The following is a 23,137-nucleotide window of genomic DNA, read 5'->3' on the forward strand; positions in this document are numbered from 1 at the left end:
AACAGCGAGAGGGCCGCATACCACAAAAAAAAAAAAAAAAAAAAAGTACAGCTATGCATGTCAAGGTGGGCCTACTTATAACTCTACTTAGCAGACTCCGTGCTGGGCACTGCAGGGTAGAGGTTAAGGGCCAGACTCAGAAGTCAGACCCCTTGGATGTAACCCTGCTCCACCAGGGTGACCTTGGACAAACTGTTGACCCCTCTGTGCCTCTACTGTCTCATCTGTAAACTGGGAATAATAATAGTACATTGGGTTGTTTTCAGTATTAAATGTGATAATATATGGGAATACCTAGAACAGTGACTGGTCCCCAGTTAGCACTAACTAAATGTTCATTAATATGATTGTAGTTCAGGTGTAGCAAAGAGGATGAGAAGCAGCCACGGAACCTTGAGAACACAAGGCTACCCTGAAATGCCTCCTTTCTCAAGAGGCTCTTTCTAGAAACAGAGCTTGCAGAGGGTCACTGAAATAACGTGCTCTCTTGTCCGCTGTTTCTCACAGCATTGTATGGGGCATGAACCAAGAGGTGAGAGATCTGAGAGCTGGAAGAAACTTTCCTACTCTGACGGCAGAGGTGGCTCCGGCACCCCCTCCATTGCTCTGCTCGCTCGTGGTAGGGCCTGCCTGCTCCATCCTGTACCACAGATGGTCGGGCTGGCCTGGGAGAGCAGAAGTTGCCCCACCATGGCTGAGCAAGCAGCCGTCTCACACTTGGCTGAGCCTGAGCCCAGGACATGCCATTGGGACAATCTGGGCCACAGTCACACAACACTGCGGCTAGTCCAGACTACATCCTTCTTCTGGTTCTATCTGGAAAAGTGAAATGGCATTTACTGAGCACACACCATTGAATGCAATGGTCCACTCACAATCCAGAAGTAACAGAATCAGAGTCTCCAGGGACTAAAAACTCACAGTTAAAGACACGGTAGTAACTTAAGAATAAAGCCATAGATCAAATTTGTCAATACTGCCATCTGCTTACCGCACTTATGAGATTAGAATGACCTTTTCTTTTCTTTACCCCCAGGAAAAAGTTATCCCTAAATGGTTTTTCATTTTTTGTGTCGAGGGCTGATTCCTGTTTACGAGCCAAGGGCAGAGCCAAGGGGGCACTTGGGGGTGGGCTTGTGGGTTTGGACTCTGACCCTTTTCCAAGGTTTGAATCAGCTGAGAAGGAAGGGAAGAGTTAACGCACGCCAGGGCGTGGAGTCAGCTGCCTCAGGGCCCTGCTATTTTAAGACACTTAAAGATTTGGGAATGAATGGCTAAAGATGGAACCAGCGCAGGGAGAAGCACTTCTTATTCTGACCCCTTGGTACAGGATCAGGATGGCCGAGGTGCCTGGGGGCTCTAATGCCTCCTTCCGGAAATCAGCCTCCCCGCTGGCCCGCACGTGTGGACACTGCAATTCCAGGTGTTTCCAGCTGCGCTTCATGCAAAGATCCCATGCCACCATCACCCCCAGAGCACTCGCCCTCCTGGGGCTGCAGGATTGACTCTCTCCCACCCCCTCGGAGAGGAGGAGAGAGGCAACGGTGCCAAGCTGCTGAGTTCCCACCCTCACTAGCGCGCTGGTTAATTGATTACATGGCAGCTTAACTGGCTGACCATGCGTTTGTGGAGGTATTTTCAGAAGCAAAGCGCTCTCTCTCTGTGTGTGCCTCGCAGGGGAAGCTGTGTGATTTGGAGGATTTACGACGTGGTGCAGGGCCTGCCAGCTCCTTGGGGGTGATGGATGTATCCGGGCAGGGCGGGAGGGGTCGGGGAGGACGGTGGGGGAACCCTTGGTTCTGACAGGTCCAGCCCTGTGTGGATCTGTTTCGCAGAGCCCACCCGAGCCCTGGCCCTCCTGCCTTTGCCGTTCACAGACAACTCTTCAAAGTCTCTCCCATTGCTTTCTTCCTTCTTGCCCCCTCTTCTCTTTTCCTCCGCTTCCCTCTCCTGTCTCGTCTCCGTGTTTCTCTAGTCCCTTGTCACAGGAAGGATGGTCTGTGGACCGGCAACAGCAGCATTACTCGATAGCTTGTTAGAAACACAGGATCTCAGGCCCCACCCCACACGCCTGAATCACAGTCTGTGTTTTGACAAGATTCCAGGTGAATGACACATTCAAGTTTGGGAAGTACCACTGAGTCTCCTCTCTCTTTGCTTCTTCTTTTCCGCCCTTAGCTTTATCACTGCCTTTCTCCTCACCCTCCCACCCTATCGTTTTCCCCTCCTGCACTCGTCTGTCCTCTGGTCTTTCTTTCTTGTTTTTTCCTCCCTCCTTCCCTCCCTCCCCTCTTTTCTTCCTGTTCCTTTTCCTTATCTTTCTGATTTCATCCATTCATTCAGTCATCCATTAGCTCACTTATCCTCTTTCTTCCATCTGATTCTCCACATTTCTTTACTTCTATATCTATTTCTCTCTCTTGGCCCCAATCCCTTTCTCCTCTTCTGGCTGAGGCTTAAGAGAAAACACAAAAATTCTTTCACCCCCTCCTGCCCGGTTGCCAGCCGCGGTCTCGCCCACCTGGCCCATCTCGTTCTTTGTTCTTTTTCTCCAAACCGCCCAGACTCTAGGTGAAGTCGTCCTCCCGCCAAAAAGCAAGGAGGTGTGGGAAACCCCGGGCCGGAGCCCCAGCGTCCCAGCGGGCAGCCCCCGGTTGTACCTGCAGAGGGTTCTTTGTGCTGATGGCGATGACGTGGTACTTGTAGTAGCACAGCTCGCAGCTCCAGCAGCCCCGCTCGCTGATCCACTTGATGAGGCAAGGCTGGTGCGTGCACTTGACGGAGCCGTCGCAGCGGCACGGGCTCAGCAGCTCCCCCTGCAGGGAGAGAGGCGGAGGGTGGTGAGGCCCGAGCCCCGCCGTCTGGGGGTGGCGTTGGGGGCCTGGCCGCCTGAGTGCTGGTTTGCGCCCCCCAGCCCTCCCCGTCTCGGGGCAGGCCAGACCACAGGCTTAGTTGGGAGGCCCCAGACACTAGGGGGGGAGGCCTGGGCTCCAGATCCCCAGCTTCGGAGAAGTCAACTAACAATTCTGAGACCCCGGATCCAACTCGGTACTGCCCAAGTCCTAGGGTTGCTGTGGAAATGAGTCGGGGGATTTCTGTGGAAGCCCTCTGCCGTCCAAAGGGGGTGTCAGCCTAGACAGGCTTCTCTTTAAAGGCTCAGCCAGGGGTCTCAAACTCAAATGCTCAAATGCTCTCAGGGCCAGACAGGCAACACAAGTGACAGAACCCAGCTGGTGAGGATTAGGATGGACTGGAGGGCCCAGACCCCAGTTAAAGGGCCAGCCATTATCAGCTGTGCATGTGGCAGTCTAGGTGGCACTTTCTAATGCAGAATCTGCCCATAGTCAAATGTCCATAGCGAATCCAAGTTTTGAATACAGTATATCGTGAGGACCATTTTGCCTGAGTCCGGACCTCTGGTCCTGAGCTTTTGCACTCTTCTGAAGGACAGCCCATAGAGACCCAGGTCCCCTCTGTGAAGCCTCTTGCCCCTGGTCCCAGAGTGACAAAAACATAGCAGGCAGGCCTGAATCCTGGGGACCTAGGAGGCTGGGCAGGTGCCCTCTCTGAAGGCCTGGGGCCCTCTGGGCACGTCCCTCCGGCCTGGTTGGGAGTGACTGGGAAGCCCAGCCTGGGGCAGGCCTCGAAGCAGGGAGGCAAAGACGGTGGCTGGGTTTGAAGCCCCTTGTGAGTGGACCGCAGAGCTGGGCTCAGTCTCCAGAGCACCCTGCGACCATACGTCACATGACCACGACTGAAGCCTGCGTCTGCTTCCTGCTGGGCCTGATGCTGTGACCCCAGAGTGCCTCCTTGAGCCTCCCTCCCTGACTCCTCTTCTCTCCTCTCCCCTCCTTTTCCCCTCTCTCCCACTGTGTGTTCTTTTTCTCCCTCCTCACTCAGGGTCTATCATTTCTTCTTGCTGACTCCTGTCCACCCAGCACCTTCATATACCTTCTCAGGGACTTGAGCAGTGGGGCCCACCCAACTCCCCAACCTGTGCTCCCTTCTGACCTATCCCATGGCCTCCCCCTTCCTTACTTCCTATGTCCTCCCTCCCCCAACTCATCTATTTTGGGAAAATGTCTTCTGCCTCACTCCTGTCAAAGGACCCAGGAGCTGCCACGCACAGCCCCATTCCCTACTCCCCACGCTGATGTATTTGAGATACAGCCACTTAAGCCATGTCTCTGTTAGTTTGGGGATTTCACTATTCAGGAAACCACATCTTGTTCCCAACTTTGAGTAAGCAGGCACAGGAGCTCCTGACCTATAAGTTACAGAGCTTCATTTGTATATTTAATCATGCTCTTGGCTGTAGACTGTAGAACCAGCCATTTCCTCCCAAGATGCTTGGAATCATCTTTCCCTTTCACTTCAACTTCTATCTTCAAAGACTGCCCTTTGGCCTGGATGTGTTCTAGAGTGTCCTTTGGCACCTGGTATACCTGTCAAACTGCTTCTCTGTCTTCATGATGGTGCCAAAGCCACCTCCTACAGGGAGTCATCCCTGATTTCTCTAGGTTGAGTGCAATGCCTTGATCACTGAGGGCCTTATCAGCACAACCTTATGAGGCTCTCTGCATATGCCTGTCTACCTCCCAGAGGAGCCCTGGAAGGCTGGTATGGGGGGGGGGTCATTCATCTTTGCACCCCATTCCCCCAGCACCTAGCCTACTCTCAGCAGGTCCTCAACAACCTTTGTGTTTGAGTGAGTGAAAACATAAGTCAGGCGTCTGCTCAGGTTTCCTGCCTGGCCCTGAGGAACGGGGATGAGACTGCCCACTCCATAAGAACAGGAACCATGTCCACCTTGTTGACCTTGGGATCCCAGCACCTCACTCAGTGCCCAGCACTCCCTGTATATATGTACAAAGAAGGAACATGGTGGCAGAAATGCTCAGGGTGCCTCACCCCCATAAAGTCCTCCCTGGTTCCCCACTCTGATCCTCCAGTGTTGACAGGCCCCCTCACTGGGGCTGAAGGCCTGGAACCTTCCTATACCCGCTGTGAGAGCACTTCCGCATGTGTCTCTGGGTCACTACACTGTGACCCCTCACAGAAGCAATATGTATCTTATATCTATCTTTGTACCCTTAGCACCTAGTGCAGTGCCTGAAACAATTAGACAATCCATCCCACTATTTTTTTTTTTTGTGGGCGTGCCCCGCGGCATGTGGGGTCTGAGTTACCCGACCAGAGATTGAACCTGCGCCCCCTGCAGTGGAAGCACAGAGTCATAACCACTGGACCGCCAGGGGAATCCCGCACTCCATCCAACTTTGACAGTGCAGTGCACACACAGCTGTTTGATGAGTACGAGGTTTTGCTCCTCTAGGACATGGCCAGCCTCTGGCTCCAATTGGGTAGCGGTGGCTCCAGGGAGAGAAGTAGAACAGACAGGAGATGCCCACATTTCCGGGCACTCACCACAGCCATTGAGGCCCTTGATATTGAGAAGCTGCTGTGTAGTTCTGAGAAAAAAAATAGGAGGGGGAGGTTGGGGAGAGGTGCCGAGGGAGAGGCAAAAGCCTTCATTATTCATGGCAGTATTTCTTAGGCTCGTTAATTCTAAAGGATGAGCTGGGTTTGATTAATCGGGTTGTTAAGCAGCCATGTCAAATTGCCAATCAAGTAAGAGACATTACTTCCGGTCCCTGGCAACGGTGCCAAGCAACAGCAAAGGCTGTTCTCCTGGCTTTCCAAACGGCAGCCATGAGACAAGGGAGGAAGAGCCGCTGGCCAGGCATAACTGATAACAAGATCTGGGCTCTCCATCGTGGCTCTGGATGTGGGACCATCACTGGAGCCCCCGAGTTATCTAGAGAAGGAGGGAGCATGACCTGGCCTGGACCCAGTGCCTGGCCACAGGCCGAGAGGCCAAAGGTATGCAGTTTCCCCTGGAGCTCCCTGTCCCCCACGCTTTCCCTTGGCACCAGTCAACCCAAAGGGCAGGATAGGGACTTGCTTTCGGTGCCACGAATATTAGAAAGCAAGGAGACCAAAGCTGTTAGAAAAGTTTAACTTTGATGAAGGAAGCAATCCAGGATTTTAGAGAGAAGAACCTGCAAAGAAGCTATTTTAACCTTGGCATTCACGTAAGTTTTTTATTTTATGATTTAGCATATTTTTATGTATGTCGGGGAGGAGGGCCATAATCTTTTTTGTGTTTAGGGCTTCTAAGAGGCCTGAACCTGGACACTGTACCATCTTTGACTGGTCAACCTGTGCTTCTTCAAGAAAGGAAAAATGGAAATGAGCCAATAGCCAGACAGGTTCAGGTTAGACTGAAGGAAGGTGTTCTTTGCAGTAAACTCTATTAAAAGTTAAAATGGTGGAACTTGGAAATTGAGGTGATAAACATCTCTCAATATAACAGAGAGCCCTATTGAAGAGAAAGGTTAAATGACCAACTCAAGGTTACTCAGCCAGGGACTTCCCTGGTAGTGCAGTGGTTAAGAATCCACCTGCCGATGCAGGGGACACGGGTTAGATCCCTGGTCTGGGAAGATCCCACATGCCGCAGAGCAACTAAACCCGCGCGCCGCAGCTACTGAAGCCTGCGTGCCTAGAGCCCGTGCTCCGCAACAAAAGAAGCCACCGCAATGAGAAGCCTGCACACCGCAAAGAAGAGTAGCCCCCGCCTGCTGCAACTAGAGAAAGCCTGCACACGGCAGAAAAGAGCCAACACAGCCAAAAATTAGTAAATAAAATAAACAAATTTATTTTTTTTAAAGAGTGGTCACTCAGCCAACCAGTGGCATGGCCAGAAGGTAAAGCCGGGTCTCTCTGACATCAGACTCTGAACTTCTCACCACACTCTGCTCATGTCCCCCTTGCACGTGGGTTCCTCCTGTCCCTCCCGCACCTGTGCCCATGGGTCTCTTCTGTGGTGCAGCTCCAGCCCTTCCGCCAAGTCTCCCATGACTGCCAGCTACAGACCCATCTTCTCTCCCGGCGTCATCACCCACAGTTTGGCCCTTAATCAGTCTTCAGTTGTTTCCTCTGGGCTTTGGGGTGCGCCTGCATAACCCACAGGATGGGCCACGTCATAGTTGCACATTTACTGCTGGACAGGCACCAGGGTAAGGCAGAGGACAGGCCCCTCTGGCCCAGCTCCTGAGGGTCCAGCTTTTGGGCTGGAGGATTATTACAGACTTGTCTGCAGTGTTCAGCAAACTCCACAGCGCAGAACAGCTCATTAAATGCAAAGGGCACCAGACACTTCCTCAATGAACAGCTTGGAGCTTTGGGGCCCAGAGACCACCCTGGGAATGACTAAGGCAAGAAAAACGGATCTTCTCTAATTCCCAGGCCCCCATGGGACACAGTGTAAGGGACGGGTGAAGAGCGTGGTTTTGGGAGACCAAGTCCTTAGGTTGAAACGCCTCTTCAGCTCTTACTGGCTGTGCAAACTTGGGCAAGTCTCTTAACCTCTGTGAGGCTCTGTTTCTTCATCTTTCCATTGCAGGCAACTCTTACCTCCTCAAAGCCTGGCAGTAAGAATGGAGTGAGATCATGCATGCAAAGTGCTGGACACAGAGCCTGGCCCAAGTAAGTCCTCTTGTGAAAATATTCCAATTCTAACTCGCCTTTCCGTAAGGACTTTAGTTTCATAGTTTTTTCTAGTACAACTCTAACCTATGCTCCGACGATCAAATAGGTAAGACGGGAGCCATGCCTTAAGTAAAGGGTCAACTAAGCCTAGAGGGAGATTGAGATAAAAGAAATGCCTAAGAGAGTCAGAACACAGGTCTCCCTTCTGGCCCAGGACTGTCCTCTGTGTTACCAGGGATCACTGAGAGTGTTTGGGGGCCCTCTTTCCCTGGGGAGGCTGAACAGGAGGCTGCTTGGATGGGTTAAGTGGGGTCATGCTAGAGGCAGGACAAGGTTATCCATAGCCCTTGGCTGTGGCTGAGCTGGTGTGTGGGGAAGAGAACAGGATGGATTTTCCTTGCTGCCAAATAACACAGCAAACTGCAGGCGCAAGACTCCAGTCATGTCTCCATTCACAGATTTCTTTCTGTTTATATCTGCCTTGCTTCAATTTTTCTCCCCTCTCAATCTGAAAGGACTTGCTTCTGGAGTCCTTGGGTTACCTAGTTGCCATGGCAGTGGCAGGTAAGCCAAAGACTTCCCCTTCCACCCACATGGGAACCAGGCATCCTTGCCACTGAGCAGAAAGAAAAAAATAGTCTAGTGAAGCATAGACAGCCCCAGTCCTGCTGTAGTTTGCAGCTCTGGGAGATCAGAACAAAGGAAACAATAGCCTTGGGGTGCAGTTTAGGGACATTTCCCTTTATTGAGACTAACATGGTGGTTAAGAGCTTGGACCCTGATCCCAGACAGATTCAGGTATATCCAGGCTCTTATAATCTGTGTGACCCTGGGCAAGTTGCTTAACCGCTCTGGGCCTCATTCAATCATTCGTTTATTCATCAAATATACATCTAGTATGTTCCAAGTTCTTTTCTAGGTGACAGGGATACAGCAGCGAATGCTACTAATAAAAATTCTCTAGTCAAGAGGGACAGACGTTTTAAGACGATAAACAAGTAAACTATAAGTACCTGAGATGTTGTTATGTGCTATGGAGAAAAAGAAGCAGGGAAAAGGAAAATGGAATACCAGGGAGGGGACAAGTTGAAATTCTAAAAATGAGGACATTTGAGCGAAGACCTGAGGATGATGAGGGAGAAAGCCATGCAGGTATATGGGGCTGGGCAGAGAGAACATCAAGTACAAAGGCCCTGAGGCAGAAGCATACCTAGCATGTTCTAGGGACACCAAAGAGGCTGGTGTGTCTGGGCTAGAGTGAATGGAAGGACAGCGATTAGGACGTGAGGTCAGAAATATAATGGGGATCAAGAATGGGCGACAAGTCAGACAAGGCTTGTGGGCCATTTTAAGGACTTGGCATTTTTTGTGAAGGAAATGGGAAATCATGAGCTTGTTTTGAGCAGAGGAGAGTGACATGATCTGACCACGTGTGACAGGATGCTTCTGGCTGCTGTATTGAAAATAGACCAGGAGGAAGTACGGGCCAAGTAGGGAGACAGGTGGCTGTAATCCAGGCGAGCGGTGATGGTGTTTTGGACGAGTAGGGTAGCAATGGAAGTTCTGAGAAACTTCTGGACATATTTTTGAAGATAGCAATGAAGGTTCTGAGGAAATTTCTGGGTATATTTTTGAAGATACAGATATTAAGATTTGCTGATGGATTGGGTGTGGTGGATGAGAGGAGAAAAGTCAAGGATGATGAAGGTCTGAGCAGTGAGAAGGCTGGAGTGTTGCCTTCAGGTGAGATGGGAAAGACAGGGAGGGGGCAGGTTTTGGAGGGTAGATTGGGAGCTCATTTGGAGATGTGTCAATTTCGAGATGCCTGTTAAATAGCTAAGTGAAGACATGAAATTGGGATGGCAATATATATTTGTCTGGACTTTAGGGGAGAGGTCCAGGCTCAAGATATACATCTGAGAGTCACTGGCATACAAATGGTGTTTAAAGCCACGAGCCCAGGAGTGAGTGCATGTGGGAAAAGGGAGGGATACGAGGGCTACTTCCTGGAGGATGCCAAGATGTCAGAGCTTAGGAGAGGGGAAAGAACCAGAAGAACCTGAGAGGGAAGGTCAGTGGGCTGAGAAGAGAATGTGATGTTCCAAAAGCCGAAGAAGAAGACAAAGTCTTTCAGGAAACAGGGAGCCCTGTCAAAAGCTGCTGTTGGGTCCAGTTGGATAAGAACTGAGAATTAACCATGGATTTGGCAAGTTTTCTTTCTATTTCTTCCATTTTCTAGAATAAGCAAAGCCATGGACTGAGAGTGAAGGTGGTGGAGAAGGTGTTGGAGGTCTGAGAACTGGCATAAAATAGTCATCTGGGAGAGTTTTAAGAGTGATTAGACTAGAGAAATAAGTAGAATTGCTGGCAGCACTGAGGGTCCTTTCTATTAAAATAAAATGGCTCATCTGTGAAACTGGGGGAGGAGGGTAGTAAGAGAATATATTTAGCACCCTGCCTGGCACACAATAAGGTCTCAGTAAATGCTAGGCGAATGTGGAAAGGGCTATAATAGAGGTTATGGCTGATCTCCTTGTCTCTAAGGCCACCTTCTCACCTACTTCAAACACTGATCAATTTCTTTCCTTCCTTTCTCCCTCCTTGGAGTAAGATTCCCTTCTTATTAATAACCCTAATGTTATAAACATCTCACAGTTCTAACAAAGTGCTTTTATAGACATCATATCATCTACTACCTCAATAACTGAAGGAGGCTAATAATTATTTCTGCTTTACTCTATGAGGGTACCCACTCAGAGAGGTTGTTACTTGCTCCAGAGAAAGGCAGGGTAAGGCTCTGAAACCAGCTCTGTCCACCGGGCTGCCCACACCCACAGCATCTCTGCCCACTCCCGTGAGCCCTGCCTGCCATATCCCTTCTCCTACCCCGGCAGCCTTGTTCATCAGATCCTTACATTTCCAGCCCTGACAAAGAGAGATGGCCTTGCTGAATCCCGTTAATGTATAAACGCAACGGCAGAAACGCTTTTCCCCTTTGCGCCTCTCCTCCGAACCCAAGTCCAGGCAGTGTTCACCGGGTATTAACTGATGTGGTGCTGAGCGGGGACAGAGTGGTTCTAACTCCTCCTCTCACTCCCACCCTTGGCAGGGGGGAGACACTTGTTAAGTCAAAATTAAGAGTCAGTGATTTGGGGGAGTTCCCTGGCGGTCCAGTGGTTAGGACTCAGTGCTTTCACTGCCAAGGGCTCAGGTTCAATCCCTGGTTAGGGAACTAAGATCCCGCCAGCAGCGTGGCGTAGCCAAATTTAAAAAAAAAAAAAAAGAGAGAGAGAGAGATTTTTATAAGCATAGGAATGCATTAAAGTTTTCTCTGAGATGTGGTCTGTATTAATAAGGAAAGTTTCACTTGCCTTGTAGATGCTCCACTGGGAAGACTCAGAGGACCTAACGTCTTAAAACCAGAATTTCCCCTCTTGAGTGGAGCGGAACCTGTGTGTATTGGAGTGGAAGGAATGGGCACAGGAATAGGAAGGTTCATTGAGATTGTGGAGGAGCATTAGGAGGAATGCCAATGTCGAGAATCCTCAAGGCCCATCCTAGGTAGTCTCTATGAGGAAAGCTAGTTGACAGGGAAAGCAGAGGACTGTTTGGTACCACTCCCGGGACTCCACATATTCTGGGGGACCAGCTAACAGGAAGGCTTATCAATAACACATCCTCCCAACTTTATGGGCACCACCAAACTGGTCCATGATATCGACCAACTATTTGTGTAGCTGTGATCTGGGTTGGGGGAAAAAAGCTGGGAGGGAGGAGACAAACGGGGAACACAGATGGGGCCAGTGATCAGAAGGAAAACCTAGAAGCTTTCAGTGTCTTCTTCCTGCAGGACACCAGGCAGTGATTTCTTGATTCCACAGACGGGAGAGAGGTCAATGTACCCTGGAACTGGGATCAAGAAAGATGACCTATCATGAGGACCTTCTTACCAGCAAAGGTTGTGGTCGGTAAACAGGAGGGGGTGTGGCTCCTGCTGTCCAGGAGGGTGATAAAGCACGTTTCCCCCTTATCTCCGGGAGGCAGGCGGATTGACATGATGACCTGCAAAGATCCCCATGGCCCTAGAATCCATTATTATATACAGACAAGCCATTCTGAATTCTCTGCATGTTGTGTCAGGCAGTGTACAGGCAGCAATTTGTTTTCTGGATGGAGCCATTTCTGGCCACTCATCCATAGCACTTTACATGCTCCGTTTCCAGCCAGGCCAGGCCCAAGCTTCTCACTTCCCCTCTCAATGGCACCAAGGCCAAACCCTGGCTTTAGGAGACCCACAGTGTGTCAATACTGGTAGAGTAAATAGAGAATTGTTGCAAGATAATTCGATTTAAAAAAGAAAGACTCTATTACTAAGTAGAAAAAAAAAAGATTTAAGGCCTTAATGAGCTCTAGTTATCTACACTGAATTCAATTAACCACATAATTATTTCTAGTTCTCGCATACCAGCAGCTTACTTTCACAAACACACCACACACACACACACACACACACACACACACACACACACACACACACAATCTGCCTCCCTCTTCATAGAAAATTTTCCAGCTTTCCTGTTCATCAGTTCATAAAAAGGGATACAAAAAGAGACATGGAAAACAAACACACAAAGCCAAACCAAACCCTCCAAACCATGTTTTTCTATTTTCATGATAATCATTTTATTCCTGCAGTGCTTTTCTCCCTTATGTCTGGTATAAGACAAATGTACCTATTCCCTCTAACTGCCTCTAAATTTACTCAACTGGTACTAGAAAGAAGAACTTAACCTTACAATAATTGAATTTAAATAACATCCAATTCCGTAAAGTCAAATATGATCAGCATAATCAACAAACCAAGTGCCACAAAGGCTGGCAGAAAGAAAGAAGGTCATATTTTATGTGGATATTCATAATCATATCCGTATTCCTAATGACCTAAATGTGCCATATCCTGTCCATGTATCTTTCTGTACAACTTACCATTACCATCGCCATTGTTACCAAAGAGCTAAAATTCAAGGCTGATTTGCCCTCAGTCCTTTGCCTGACTTAATAGAAAAACATAACTTTGATAAACCTTGCTGGCCAGAATTGGGCTATTTGCATACAGCAGTGGGCTGGGCCTGTTTCCAAGGTTCCAGGCCACCAGGCTGAAATTTCAGAGATTCCAGGTCACCGTGTTCTCTTTCTTTCCCACAAGTCAGGCCAAGCCAAAGGCACAAGTCAATGGCAAGGTGAGGGCAATTACTCAATCACCTCCTGCTAACTGCCTTCTTATTACAGGGAGAGGGAAGGATAAAACGGATACCCCAGCTCTCCATCCACCCAGATGTCTCAGGGTTTCCTAAGACCCCTCCCTCCCCAAATCTTCTTCCCTCACGTGCATGTGTTTCTACCCCCTGATATGGGGTAAAGAAAAGGCCTTAAGCTATGAGCGTTTACAGCTACCACTCCTCTTTCAGGTAAGGCTGTGAATGTGTGTGTTCATAGCCCAGCTGAGCGCTTTGCTACGCTCTTGGTAGTGCAGGGTAGGAGGGCAGAGTGGCTAATATGATCTGTGTAATAGACAGCTTAGCAAGGAAAGGGAAGGATGAGGGGGAAAAGGAGATTTTTGCCCTATAATTTCCTCTGCCTGCTTTTTAGAGAGGCTGCAGTAAACATTGAAATGCTTTTCAATTCTTTCTCTGTATAAGACTTGTATTTCTACTTCATGACGAACTTTGTTCAGATTATATTCCATGTAGACTGAAAACCCTGAAGCCCAGAGAGGGCAGTGGCCTTTTCTAGGGTGGTGCAGTGGGGCAACACTGAAATAGGAAAAAATGACAGACATCTCCCTCCTGGGCTCAGAGCTTCAAAGAGTCGGTCCCACATCCCTCGATATTGATGCCTCTTACCAGGCGATACCCATTCCAGAGTCTGCTGAAAGTTCAGCCCAGTTCTTTTCACACCTCTCAAGGAAGTGTACTATTCCTGAAGTCTTGGCTCCAGTTCCCCGTCAGGAATAAGCCTGCTAAGGAGAATTGGAATTACTACGGCGTGTGAATAGATGCCAGTCTGTTGACTCCAAGCTTCTGCTAAGCTGCTCCAAGTGGCTGTAGCTTCTGTCATCTTGGCAATTTTACTTTTTCTTTGAAAGAATTCTGTGTCTCTTACTTCTGGAGCTGGGAAGGGGCGTGGTCTTCAAAGACCTTTCTCTCCAGCCTCCAGCCTCTGGTCAGACTGCCTGTCAAGCACCATCCTTGACCGATGGGGTGCTCCTGTTTGAGATAACGCTGGGGAGGAGGACCCCAGAGTCTCCCGTGCTTACCAGTGCCTCCAGTCTTCCCTTTCAGATCCATATTATGAAAACCAATGCAGGACAAGGCCAAAGCTTATAGAACAGCCTAAACCTCTACACTTAAAGATTGGGGGGATATTTATGGACCAGCAGTGCTTCCCTCCAAAAGATTCTGACTGGAGCCCACCGTCTCCTTTTAGGAGCTGTTCAGCGTCCTTGGTCGAGCTCTGGCTCTCCGGAACCTACCCAGCAGACACACGCGCCAGGAAACGCTTCCTCAAACCTACCCAGATTCTCGGCCTTCACCATGGTGTTTAGGCCTGATTTCATTTAGTTAGTGGTGGTATGTAAAACATTACTTCCTTTTACTTGCCTTTAACCTCTTTTAGGTGACAAGGTGGTTAAGCAAGAAATCAAGACTTGTTTCAAAACAATTTTTTTTCTGGGATTTGGCAACCCAGGCCATGTCCTCTCTCTCCTTACACTTCATGATTGTTTAAAACTTTATTCATCTTCCCCTCAGCAGTGGTCCCTTCAACTGAAAAATTCTATTTTTAAATCCTATTCTCATGTCATGCATCATTTCAACCACTTTTTTTCTAGACCTTCACCAGTCTCGTAGGTTTTTAAGGTAAGTTTCCCTACTACGTCCAAGGCAGCCAAGGATCCACATGTCTGGAGGCTGAGAGAGAAAAGGCTATGTCTTAAAAATATAGAGAGATTTATAATAAATCAAAATTTTCTTCATAACTGTAGCCCCCCCATGCACACGTAATTTCCCCCAAATCAGGATCATAATTTACAGCCAGTATTTAACTTGTATTTGTTCTTATACTTTAAAAAATATATATTTATTCGTTCATTTATTTGGCTGCACCTGGTCTTAGCTGCGGCACGCAGGATCCTTGTCACCACATGCAGGATCCTCGCCGCAGCATGTGGGATCTTTAGTTGCGGCATGGGGGATCTTTAGTTGCGGCATGCGGGATCTTTAGTTGCGGCATGGGGATCTTTAGTTGCGGCATGGGGGATCTTTAGTTGCGGCATGGGGGATCTTTAGTTGCAGCATGGAGGATCTTTTGTTGCAGCATGCGGGATCTAGTTCCCTGATCAGTGATCGAACCTGGGACGCCTGCATTGGGAGTGCCGAGTCTTAACCACTGGACCACTAGGGAAGTCCCTAACTTGTACTTTTTCTTTCACACTATGTCATGAAAAATTTCTCATGGTGATCCATGATTTTGTGCATCATATCCATGATTATTTCCTTAGAAGACAGGAATGAATGGAATTACTAATTCAAAGGGCATGGACATTGTTAAGGCTCTTAATACATTCTGAAGGCCAAACTGGTCTTCAGAAAGACAAGCCAGTTTCCATCCATATTCTTACAATGTGTCTGTACCTGTTGCTATTGGCCCGTATTTAAGGTCTTGTCCTTTTTCCACATTCTCATGAACAACTGTCAGTAATGCCATGACTATGACCCTGAGAAGGAAGGCACAGAAATGCAGGCAGTCTCTTCCTCTCTACCTTTCTTTCCACTGTAGGGAAAGCACAGGAGGTGGCTTCAGGACTGGGTCTGAGTCAGGAATTTGCAGCATTGCAACCGAGGCAATCTTGGGGGAGAGTCTCAGCCATGAAAGAGAACCAGGGGGCACCTAGCCAGCTGGAGGCTGCAGAATCTTAGCCTGGGTGCTGTGGGGTATTCCTTCTCCAGGGAACTGGCAGATGATAGAGATGACTCAGAGTATTCTTGTCAAGAGCCTCAGCATGGCCCAGTCCCTGAGATGGCAAACTACGAGGCTAAGGCACTTGGGTCTGAAGGGCCCCACTCTTAAGACCCTGCACCTGGATAATTGCCCACCAAGTCTCTTTGAGATTCTTACATATGAGAATGCCACACCCTTGTATGACTGGGCAACTTTGTTGTTAAAAACGTATCATAATCTAACCTGTCTTTTCCCTGCTACAATTTCAGCCTCTTCCTATTTTTTCATGACAAGTGGATGATACACGCGCTTTAAGATCAAACAACTTCTGACTCTGCCATTTATTAGCTGCATCAGTTAGTTCAAGCTGCCCTTGCATATGTACCCCAAAATTAATGGCTTAAAATATAACCATTTATTATTTTTCACAAGGCTATAAGTTGGCTGAGGGGTTCTGCTGATCTGGTTTGGCTAGTCTTGGCTGGGCTCGCCCATGCATCTTGGAGTTGGCTAGAGTCTGGCTGATCTAGGAGGGGTGGTCCACCTCTGCTCATATGTTTCTTAGCATCCAGTAGGATTGCTCAAGCTTGTTCACATGATGGGGGAAGAGTTCCCACCAACAAGAGAGGGCAAGCCCTGATGCACAAGAACTTTTAAAGCCTCTGCTTACATCAAATTTACTAATGTTCCATTGGCCAAAGCAAGTCATCTGACTATTTCAGCATCAGTGTGAGTAGGCATTACAAAAGGAAGTGTCTACAGGGAAACATAAAGATCTAGGGCTATTTGTACAATCAATTTATCACGTTAGCTCTGTGACCTTGGATAATTTTCTTAACCTCTCTGAGCCTTAGTTCCATCATCTGTAAAAATGCAGTTTTTGTTACGATCCATGCTGTAATAAATGTAAAATATCTGGCACATAGCAAACTTCCCATATGTATTAATTTCCTTCTCCTTTTCCACCATTTTGACTTTCTCTTTTTTCTTAAATGCATTACCTTCCACATTCAATGCTTCAACATAGAAACACTAAACGTTATACCTGTGGCTTCTGTTGAATCCCCAACTCCTAGCCTGTGCCTAAGAGAGTAGGCTTTCAATTCATTCCAATGATTTGGAATTTGTATAAAGGAATCAAGGAGTCTCCCCTTCCCTTTATTCCTGGGACTGTGCAGTTGAGAGATGATCTCTGGCTCTCTGATCCAACTCCACTCCCAAGAGTGCAATGGAAAGGGTTAACACGTTTGCATTAACTGATGACTGAATAGAGGCAACAAGATGGGGAATCTCCATTTCCTAATTTAAAGGTGGCCTTGGGGGTAGGATAAGTATCCTGGCCTCCCCTTAGCTAATCAGGCTCCAGAAGAGACATTAATTGCAACCAGTCCGTCCTGCTGGGGAGACCCAAAGCTGCCAGCTCCCTTGCTGGGAATGGAATAGAATTTTAATTGGCTGTGAAAGCATCATGGCAGGAGGTGCACAAAAGAGTTGGTCCTCTCCCCCAAAACAAGTGAGAGAAGATTCAAGGGAAAGGCCCTGAGGAGGTACATGGCAGCAAAGACCCACCACATTCAGGGGTCATCCTGGCTGCAACACCACTGTTCCAGTTCCAGGGCTGGACTCCAGCCAGGGTCAAGGACTCTCTCACACAGTGCACTTGGGGTGGTCAGCACACGAGCACCAAGCCTACAAACCTCATCTCTGTGCTTCCCCTGACTTTCATGAGAGAAGCACTACATAGTTACTGTTACTTGTATAACCAAGAAAACCAGTATCTCCCACCTCAGAGAGCCCTCCATATATAAGCTTATCCCCCCAGTATGAGTGTGTGCGTGTGTCCATTTGTCCATTCGTGTGGTCTGAAGCAATGGCACAACATTTCTGCACTGTAGTTTCAGAGCAATGTTGATATTTTTTTCCTTAAATAAATTAATGTGATAATGTTGGGGAAGACATGTTCTGGTGGCAATGCGTGTGCTCTTTCTGCCATGGCAATTCCTAGAACACACATATGGGGTGACGTGTGTAGGTCAGTGGACGTGACTATGAAAAACAAAACAGTGTGAGTTTGTTAGTATAAATACACAAAGATGCATGGTGTAGTTTTAGGGAAGTTATTTAACCTCTCTGTACCTTACTTTCTTCATCACTAAAATGAGGGCAATAGTAGTACTTACCTACTAGGACTGTTGGAAAGAATAATCAGATTTAAAAGCTTAGAATAATGCAGAGACTCAATAAGTGTGTTTTCATGATGACTTTTAGTGAAGGGGGAGTGGAGCTGGTCATTGACCCACCCGTGCTCTGTCGACCTAGTGGTACAATGAACTTGTTGGCGAAAAGCAAAGCAGAAAAACAAAAAATACACAAGCAAAATCAATGCTTTCAGAAAACTATTTTGTGAGATAAAAGCTTGTTAGATATTCAGAATTTTCAAGGAAACTGTGCTACATTAATACTTTAAAATGTAAAGCAATAAAAAAATCATTTATAGCTACTAAAAAGTTTTATTGTATATTTGGTTTCTAGTATCAAATTTTTATTGAAAGTTTATCACAATTTCAGTTATGGGAAGAGAGATGCATTGAAGGAGACTGTTGAAAATGGAATTTTATAATTTATAAAATATGAGGACAAGCTTCTAATTTTTAACCAAGACACACACACACACACACACACACACACACACATACTCCTCAGTTTCTACTCTCACTGCCCGCTCCCCCTATTCATACCTCCTATCTCTTCATTGGGAAATAAAACATCTTTCTGGTTTAAGCTGAGGACATAGGAATGAAAATGGAATAAAGGAAGTGACTAATACACAGCATCCTCTCTGAAATGGTGAAAACTTCATCTCCCTAAAAAGCAGATGAAAATCCTTGACCTTTGGGAAAAAGAGCCAGAAGAAGATGAAATTTTTGCATGATTTTAGAAGACAGAACAGGCTATTGGAAACAGCCCTTTCCGCCACCAAACCTGGTCCCCAGATCACAACTGGGTGTCCAGGCTCCTGTGCCTAATCTCTCCCAACTTGGACCATTTATTTTTGGGAAATTAGCAGGACAGCCATTTAAAGAAGTAATTGGTTGCACAAATCAGCTCACCCCTTCAAGGGATGATTTTTCTCACTTTTCTTGAGTCTGCAATAGATTGGCAGGGTCCCTGTAGAGAGAGCCTGTTTTTTTCTCCGCTGTCCAAGGTACTGAAAAGCATGGCGGGGCCACTTGGCTGGGGGTAAGTTTACAGACGGCAGGCAACGTTAGTGCCCCAGAGAGTGCCAGTGGCCAAAGTGGGTGCCTCCCTAATGGTGTAAGAGAGGAATAAGAAGCACTTGGATGAAAGCCTGGCTTTGAGTCCTGGCCCCTCCACTTGCCACTGGGCAAGTCTCTTTCTCTCTCTGGGTCTCTGTTTTCTCCTTGTTTAAATGGAGGACATAGGATTAAATAATCCCTACCAGTCTCTGACAGTGTCTGACTTTTTAAGATTCTATAAAGGCTCTGTACATGCAAAACAACTCAACGCGAGTCTAGGAATTGCTTGAAAGTGAACTAGGCCAAAGGCATAGGGACAGGAGCTCTTTGTAACTGAAGTGAGCACACTCCATGGACAGATGAAGAGAGCTACTGGAAGTGGCACAATAATCACTGGAAACTCCATGCCCATCTCAGAGCTCTGAAGCAGAGGATCCAGAGACAGCCATTTATGGTTGTGCATCTGTAACGCAGCAGAGGGAGAGACATGTAGCCATGGGAATCCTCAGGGCACTGAAAAGATTTGCTCCTCCGAGTGGAGAAGGGTAGATTTCTATTGCTTGACCCAAATTATTTTTAAAGAGTATCTGATTCACTTCTTCATGCCCCCATGTCACTAAGCAAGCTTCTTATCTTTTGTGTAGCTTCTCAGTTACATAAGATCCTACAACAAGCTCCCCTTGACGTGGGGACATAAGCACTCTAGGTATTGAAAAGGAGTGTCTTACACTGTAAATATAAATCAACTTTCTGATCTCTATCTTGGTTTTTTACAAGTTTTCTTGGCCTGAATTATGTCTTTTCAGAACATGATCACCCAGAGCAAAAGGTCATTAAATCAAGGTTCAAGACTTCCCTCAGCCCAACCTTGCAGGAGGGGAGCGGGGAGAGCAGAATTATTCTTATGGTTGGTTGCCTTTTCCTTCCTCTTTCTTCCTGAACCCTCATCTGACAAAAGGGATGAATTACTCCTGATATGTATATTATGTAAGGTAAATATCATTTATTTTTGTTTTTATTCTGTTGTTTTTGTCTTTGCTTTTTAAATCCTCATCAGCCAAGTCTGTCTTAGACTGTAGGATAGTGTGGAAAACATTCACAGACTCCATGGAAACCATTCAACTCAGCAAGTAAGAATGCTATATGTGCCACTTCTAATCATTCACCAGCCTCTCGGTGACAAGGAGCTTACTATCACATCCATGATGTCTACCCATTGCATTTTTAATAGCTCCAATCAGTGAATGCTTGTTGGAGGAATGATAAATATTAAGTTGCAAGCTGCAGGAGGGCAGGGCTGTGTGCAAGCCATGACGAAGAGGCATTACAAAAGATTGGAGGATGATCAGGATGTATGGCAATGTACATCTGTACTGGTAAGAGCGGTATGTGTGTGGAGCCAGGAAAGGGGATAGGCAGATGTAAATTCAAGGTTGTACACTATGGGTTTGAATGTTCATGTGGTCATGGTGCCTTTTCCATCACCTCTGCAACAATTTCCCCCATTACCTGTCTCACCTCCCTCTTCTGGAGTAAAACCCTATCCCTATTCACCATGAGCATCACCTTTCTTGCCCTGACTCTGACTCTCAGACAAAAATGCCAGAGGCAAGAAAAATGGAGGAGAGGCAGAGAAAAAGAGGGGGAAATAGATTGAAATAACCAAACTGGGGAGCTTAGGAGCTGCTAAAAGGCTCACCAAGGGGGACTTCCCTGGTGGCACAGTGGTTAAGAATCCGCCTGCCGATGCAGGGGACACGGGTTCGAGCCCTGGTCCTGGAAGATCCCACATGCCGCGGAGCACGAAGCCTGTGCACCACAACAACTGAGGCTGTGCTCTATAGCCCGTAAGCCACAACTACGGAGCCTGCATGCCACAACTACTGAAGCCCACGTACTTAGAGCCCGTGCTCCATAACAAGAGAAGCCACCGCAATGAGAAGCCCGTGCACCGCAACGAAGAGTAGCCCCCACTGGCCGCAACTAAAGAAAACCTGCACGCAGCAACGAAGACCCAACGCAGCCAAAAATAAATAAATTAAATTTTTTAAAAAAAGGCTCACTAAGGAATGGATGGGCAGGCTCGTTTTGGCCCCAGCCAAGACAGCAAATATCCACATACAGACTCAAATTCTGTGGGAAAGAGCTACATTCCATGAATCTTTGGCCTATTACCTCTCAACCCAGAGTTATCATAGACCCATATGGAAATTGAGCAACTTGTGCCGGGGGCTGTCATAGGTGGTCCAGTCATGTGAAAGGAATCAAGGGCTTGCCATCGCCAACCATCTCCCTACGCTTATCCCTTTTCCTTTTGTCTAAGTCCCTCAGAGGAATGACACAGTATAAACCCTAAGGAATAAAGAGGCAGAGGGGCCTCATCTGACAAAAGGGATGAATTTCTATTGCTTGACCCAAATTATTTTGGGTCATACATACATCTTATGCTGGTGTCCCCTGTATCTAAGCACTCCTTTCTTATCAGGACATCCCAACACATCTACCCAACCGAACCCCACTCTTCTTTTACCTAAATATTTTTCTTTATAGTCATAATCATCATCATCATTACGACCATGGTAAAGATGGTTTTTATTTCACCATTTGCACCCCAAGGACATTCCGATTCTGTATTTATAAATGCAAAGTTTTAATGGGAGATACGTATGCACTGATAAACTCTTTGAAAATGTATTTTCCAAAGAGAACTCCATTAAGCCAATTTAATTTTTGATCAATCTTTTTTAATATAGAGCAGTTAAACTGTTTCCACTTTTTTCTATTTCTCATTTAATGTTATTGAAACTTTTCACTGGGATAAATCATTTTATAAGTAAAATATGTGTTAACTCATTGATTAGTTGATCTGGTTTTGGTCCATATTAAAATTAGCTAATTATAGCTTCTGTTGTTGAAAATTTTATTCTGTGGCCTTTATAATCCTTCCAAATTAATTTTTTTTCTGGATCAAAGTTTGCAGATCTGAATTTTGTTAAGAAGCTGTGAGTGTTCTGCCAGGTTTTAATAAATTATAAATTTTACTGAAGGCAGTTTTTTTAGCCATTCTCGTTTTTCTTATATTGACTGTTTCTAAATATCATCAGAGTGAAGATATCCTGCCACATAAGAGCAAGGGTACTTGATTAACTGCCTAGTGCACGTGGGCATCAAATAAACACGATCTCCTTTAAGCCTACAACAGTGCTGAGAGGTGAGTATTATTATCCCCTTTCCAGATGAGTGAACAAGGGCTAGGAGCAATGAGGTCATTTGTCCAATGTCATGCAGAGGCTATGTGATGTACCTGAGAATTGAACACTTAGCTTTTGAATGTTCAAAGCTTTTATTTATTTTTTTCTTCTGTGCCACAGTGTCTCACTCTTCATTCATAATTGCACGGTGTCCACTGGCTGCACACATACCCCATGACACCTTCTGGGCTCTTGCTTATTTCTCTCTCTGTCTCTGTCTCTGTCTCTCTCTCATACACCCACCCTGCTAACAAAGCACATCAGACTGCCATCTGACTTCAGGCCTCACGCCCCCTCCCAGGCAGCGTGACTCTCTTTCTCCCCCCTCTTGAGTAGGTGAGTCCCACAGCCGTCCCAGGGGACCCCTTGGGAGGAGCTCCTATTGGTAGCACCTTAAAGTATCCTCAGAGGTTTCACTTCGATGTGTGCCCGCGAGTTCCACCTGGAAACCTGAATGAGGTGGCCACATGTTGGGGGGGTGTGTGCGTGCCCCCCAGGGCAGAGGAGCAGGCTGCTGCACACAGTGACAGTGACTCAGTGGGGGCTTGACCACCAGGCTGGAGGGATACATCAGCGTGTTGTTTCATTTAGTCAGGAGGAGCGTGACTTTTCAGTGGGGCACATGCAGACGGTTTCCTTTTCTACAACAAATTATGGGGGGATGGGAAGGAAAGGAAATGGAAGAAGAGGGGGAGGGAGAGGGGCTTCTCTTTTTAAACCTTTGCCAGGCATTAGTTCTGTGGAAGTTTCTGTGAGGAAGGAAGAAGGGAAAAGAAGATGGGAGGGAGCAGGGGATAGCTGACAGGAAGGGCAAGGTCTAGAAGAGTGGTTTTTAAATATACTTTTTTTTAGAAGTACCTGGAAACTTTTCTTCAAATGTATCCTATGAGGAATGCCAATATTTGAAACAAATAACAGGGGAGCTGTGTTCATTGACATGAGAGTGGGAGTTTCCAGAGCCCCACAGTGCACAGCGACCCCTGTGATAGCGCTATTGAAAACAGGTTTAAGCCATTTGTCGACCAACGTGTAGGAAGAAGACCACATTTCCATGTGTTCATTCATTCATTCACTCAG

General features: G+C 47.1%; 2 protein-coding genes across 2 annotated transcripts in view; one reads left to right on the plus strand and one right to left on the minus strand.

The window, feature by feature from the left end:
• SMARCAL1 (SNF2 related chromatin remodeling annealing helicase 1) overlaps positions 1–23,137 on the plus strand; it is a 285,071-nt gene that overhangs the window by 171,620 nt on the left and 90,314 nt on the right. The gene's annotated exons all lie outside the window — the stretch shown is intronic.
• MARCHF4 (membrane associated ring-CH-type finger 4) overlaps positions 1–23,137 on the minus strand; it is a 106,117-nt gene that overhangs the window by 27,678 nt on the left and 55,302 nt on the right. The window contains exon 2 of the mRNA XM_007104075.2: positions 2,661–2,816. Coding sequence (XP_007104137.1) covers positions 2,661–2,816 — 156 coding nt within the window. The remainder of the gene's footprint in view (positions 1–2,660; positions 2,817–23,137) is intronic.

This window comes from Physeter macrocephalus, chromosome 2 (assembly GCF_002837175.3).
Source record: "Physeter macrocephalus isolate SW-GA chromosome 2, ASM283717v5, whole genome shotgun sequence".
In the NCBI taxonomy this organism is placed as follows: domain Eukaryota; kingdom Metazoa; phylum Chordata; class Mammalia; order Artiodactyla; family Physeteridae; genus Physeter; species Physeter macrocephalus.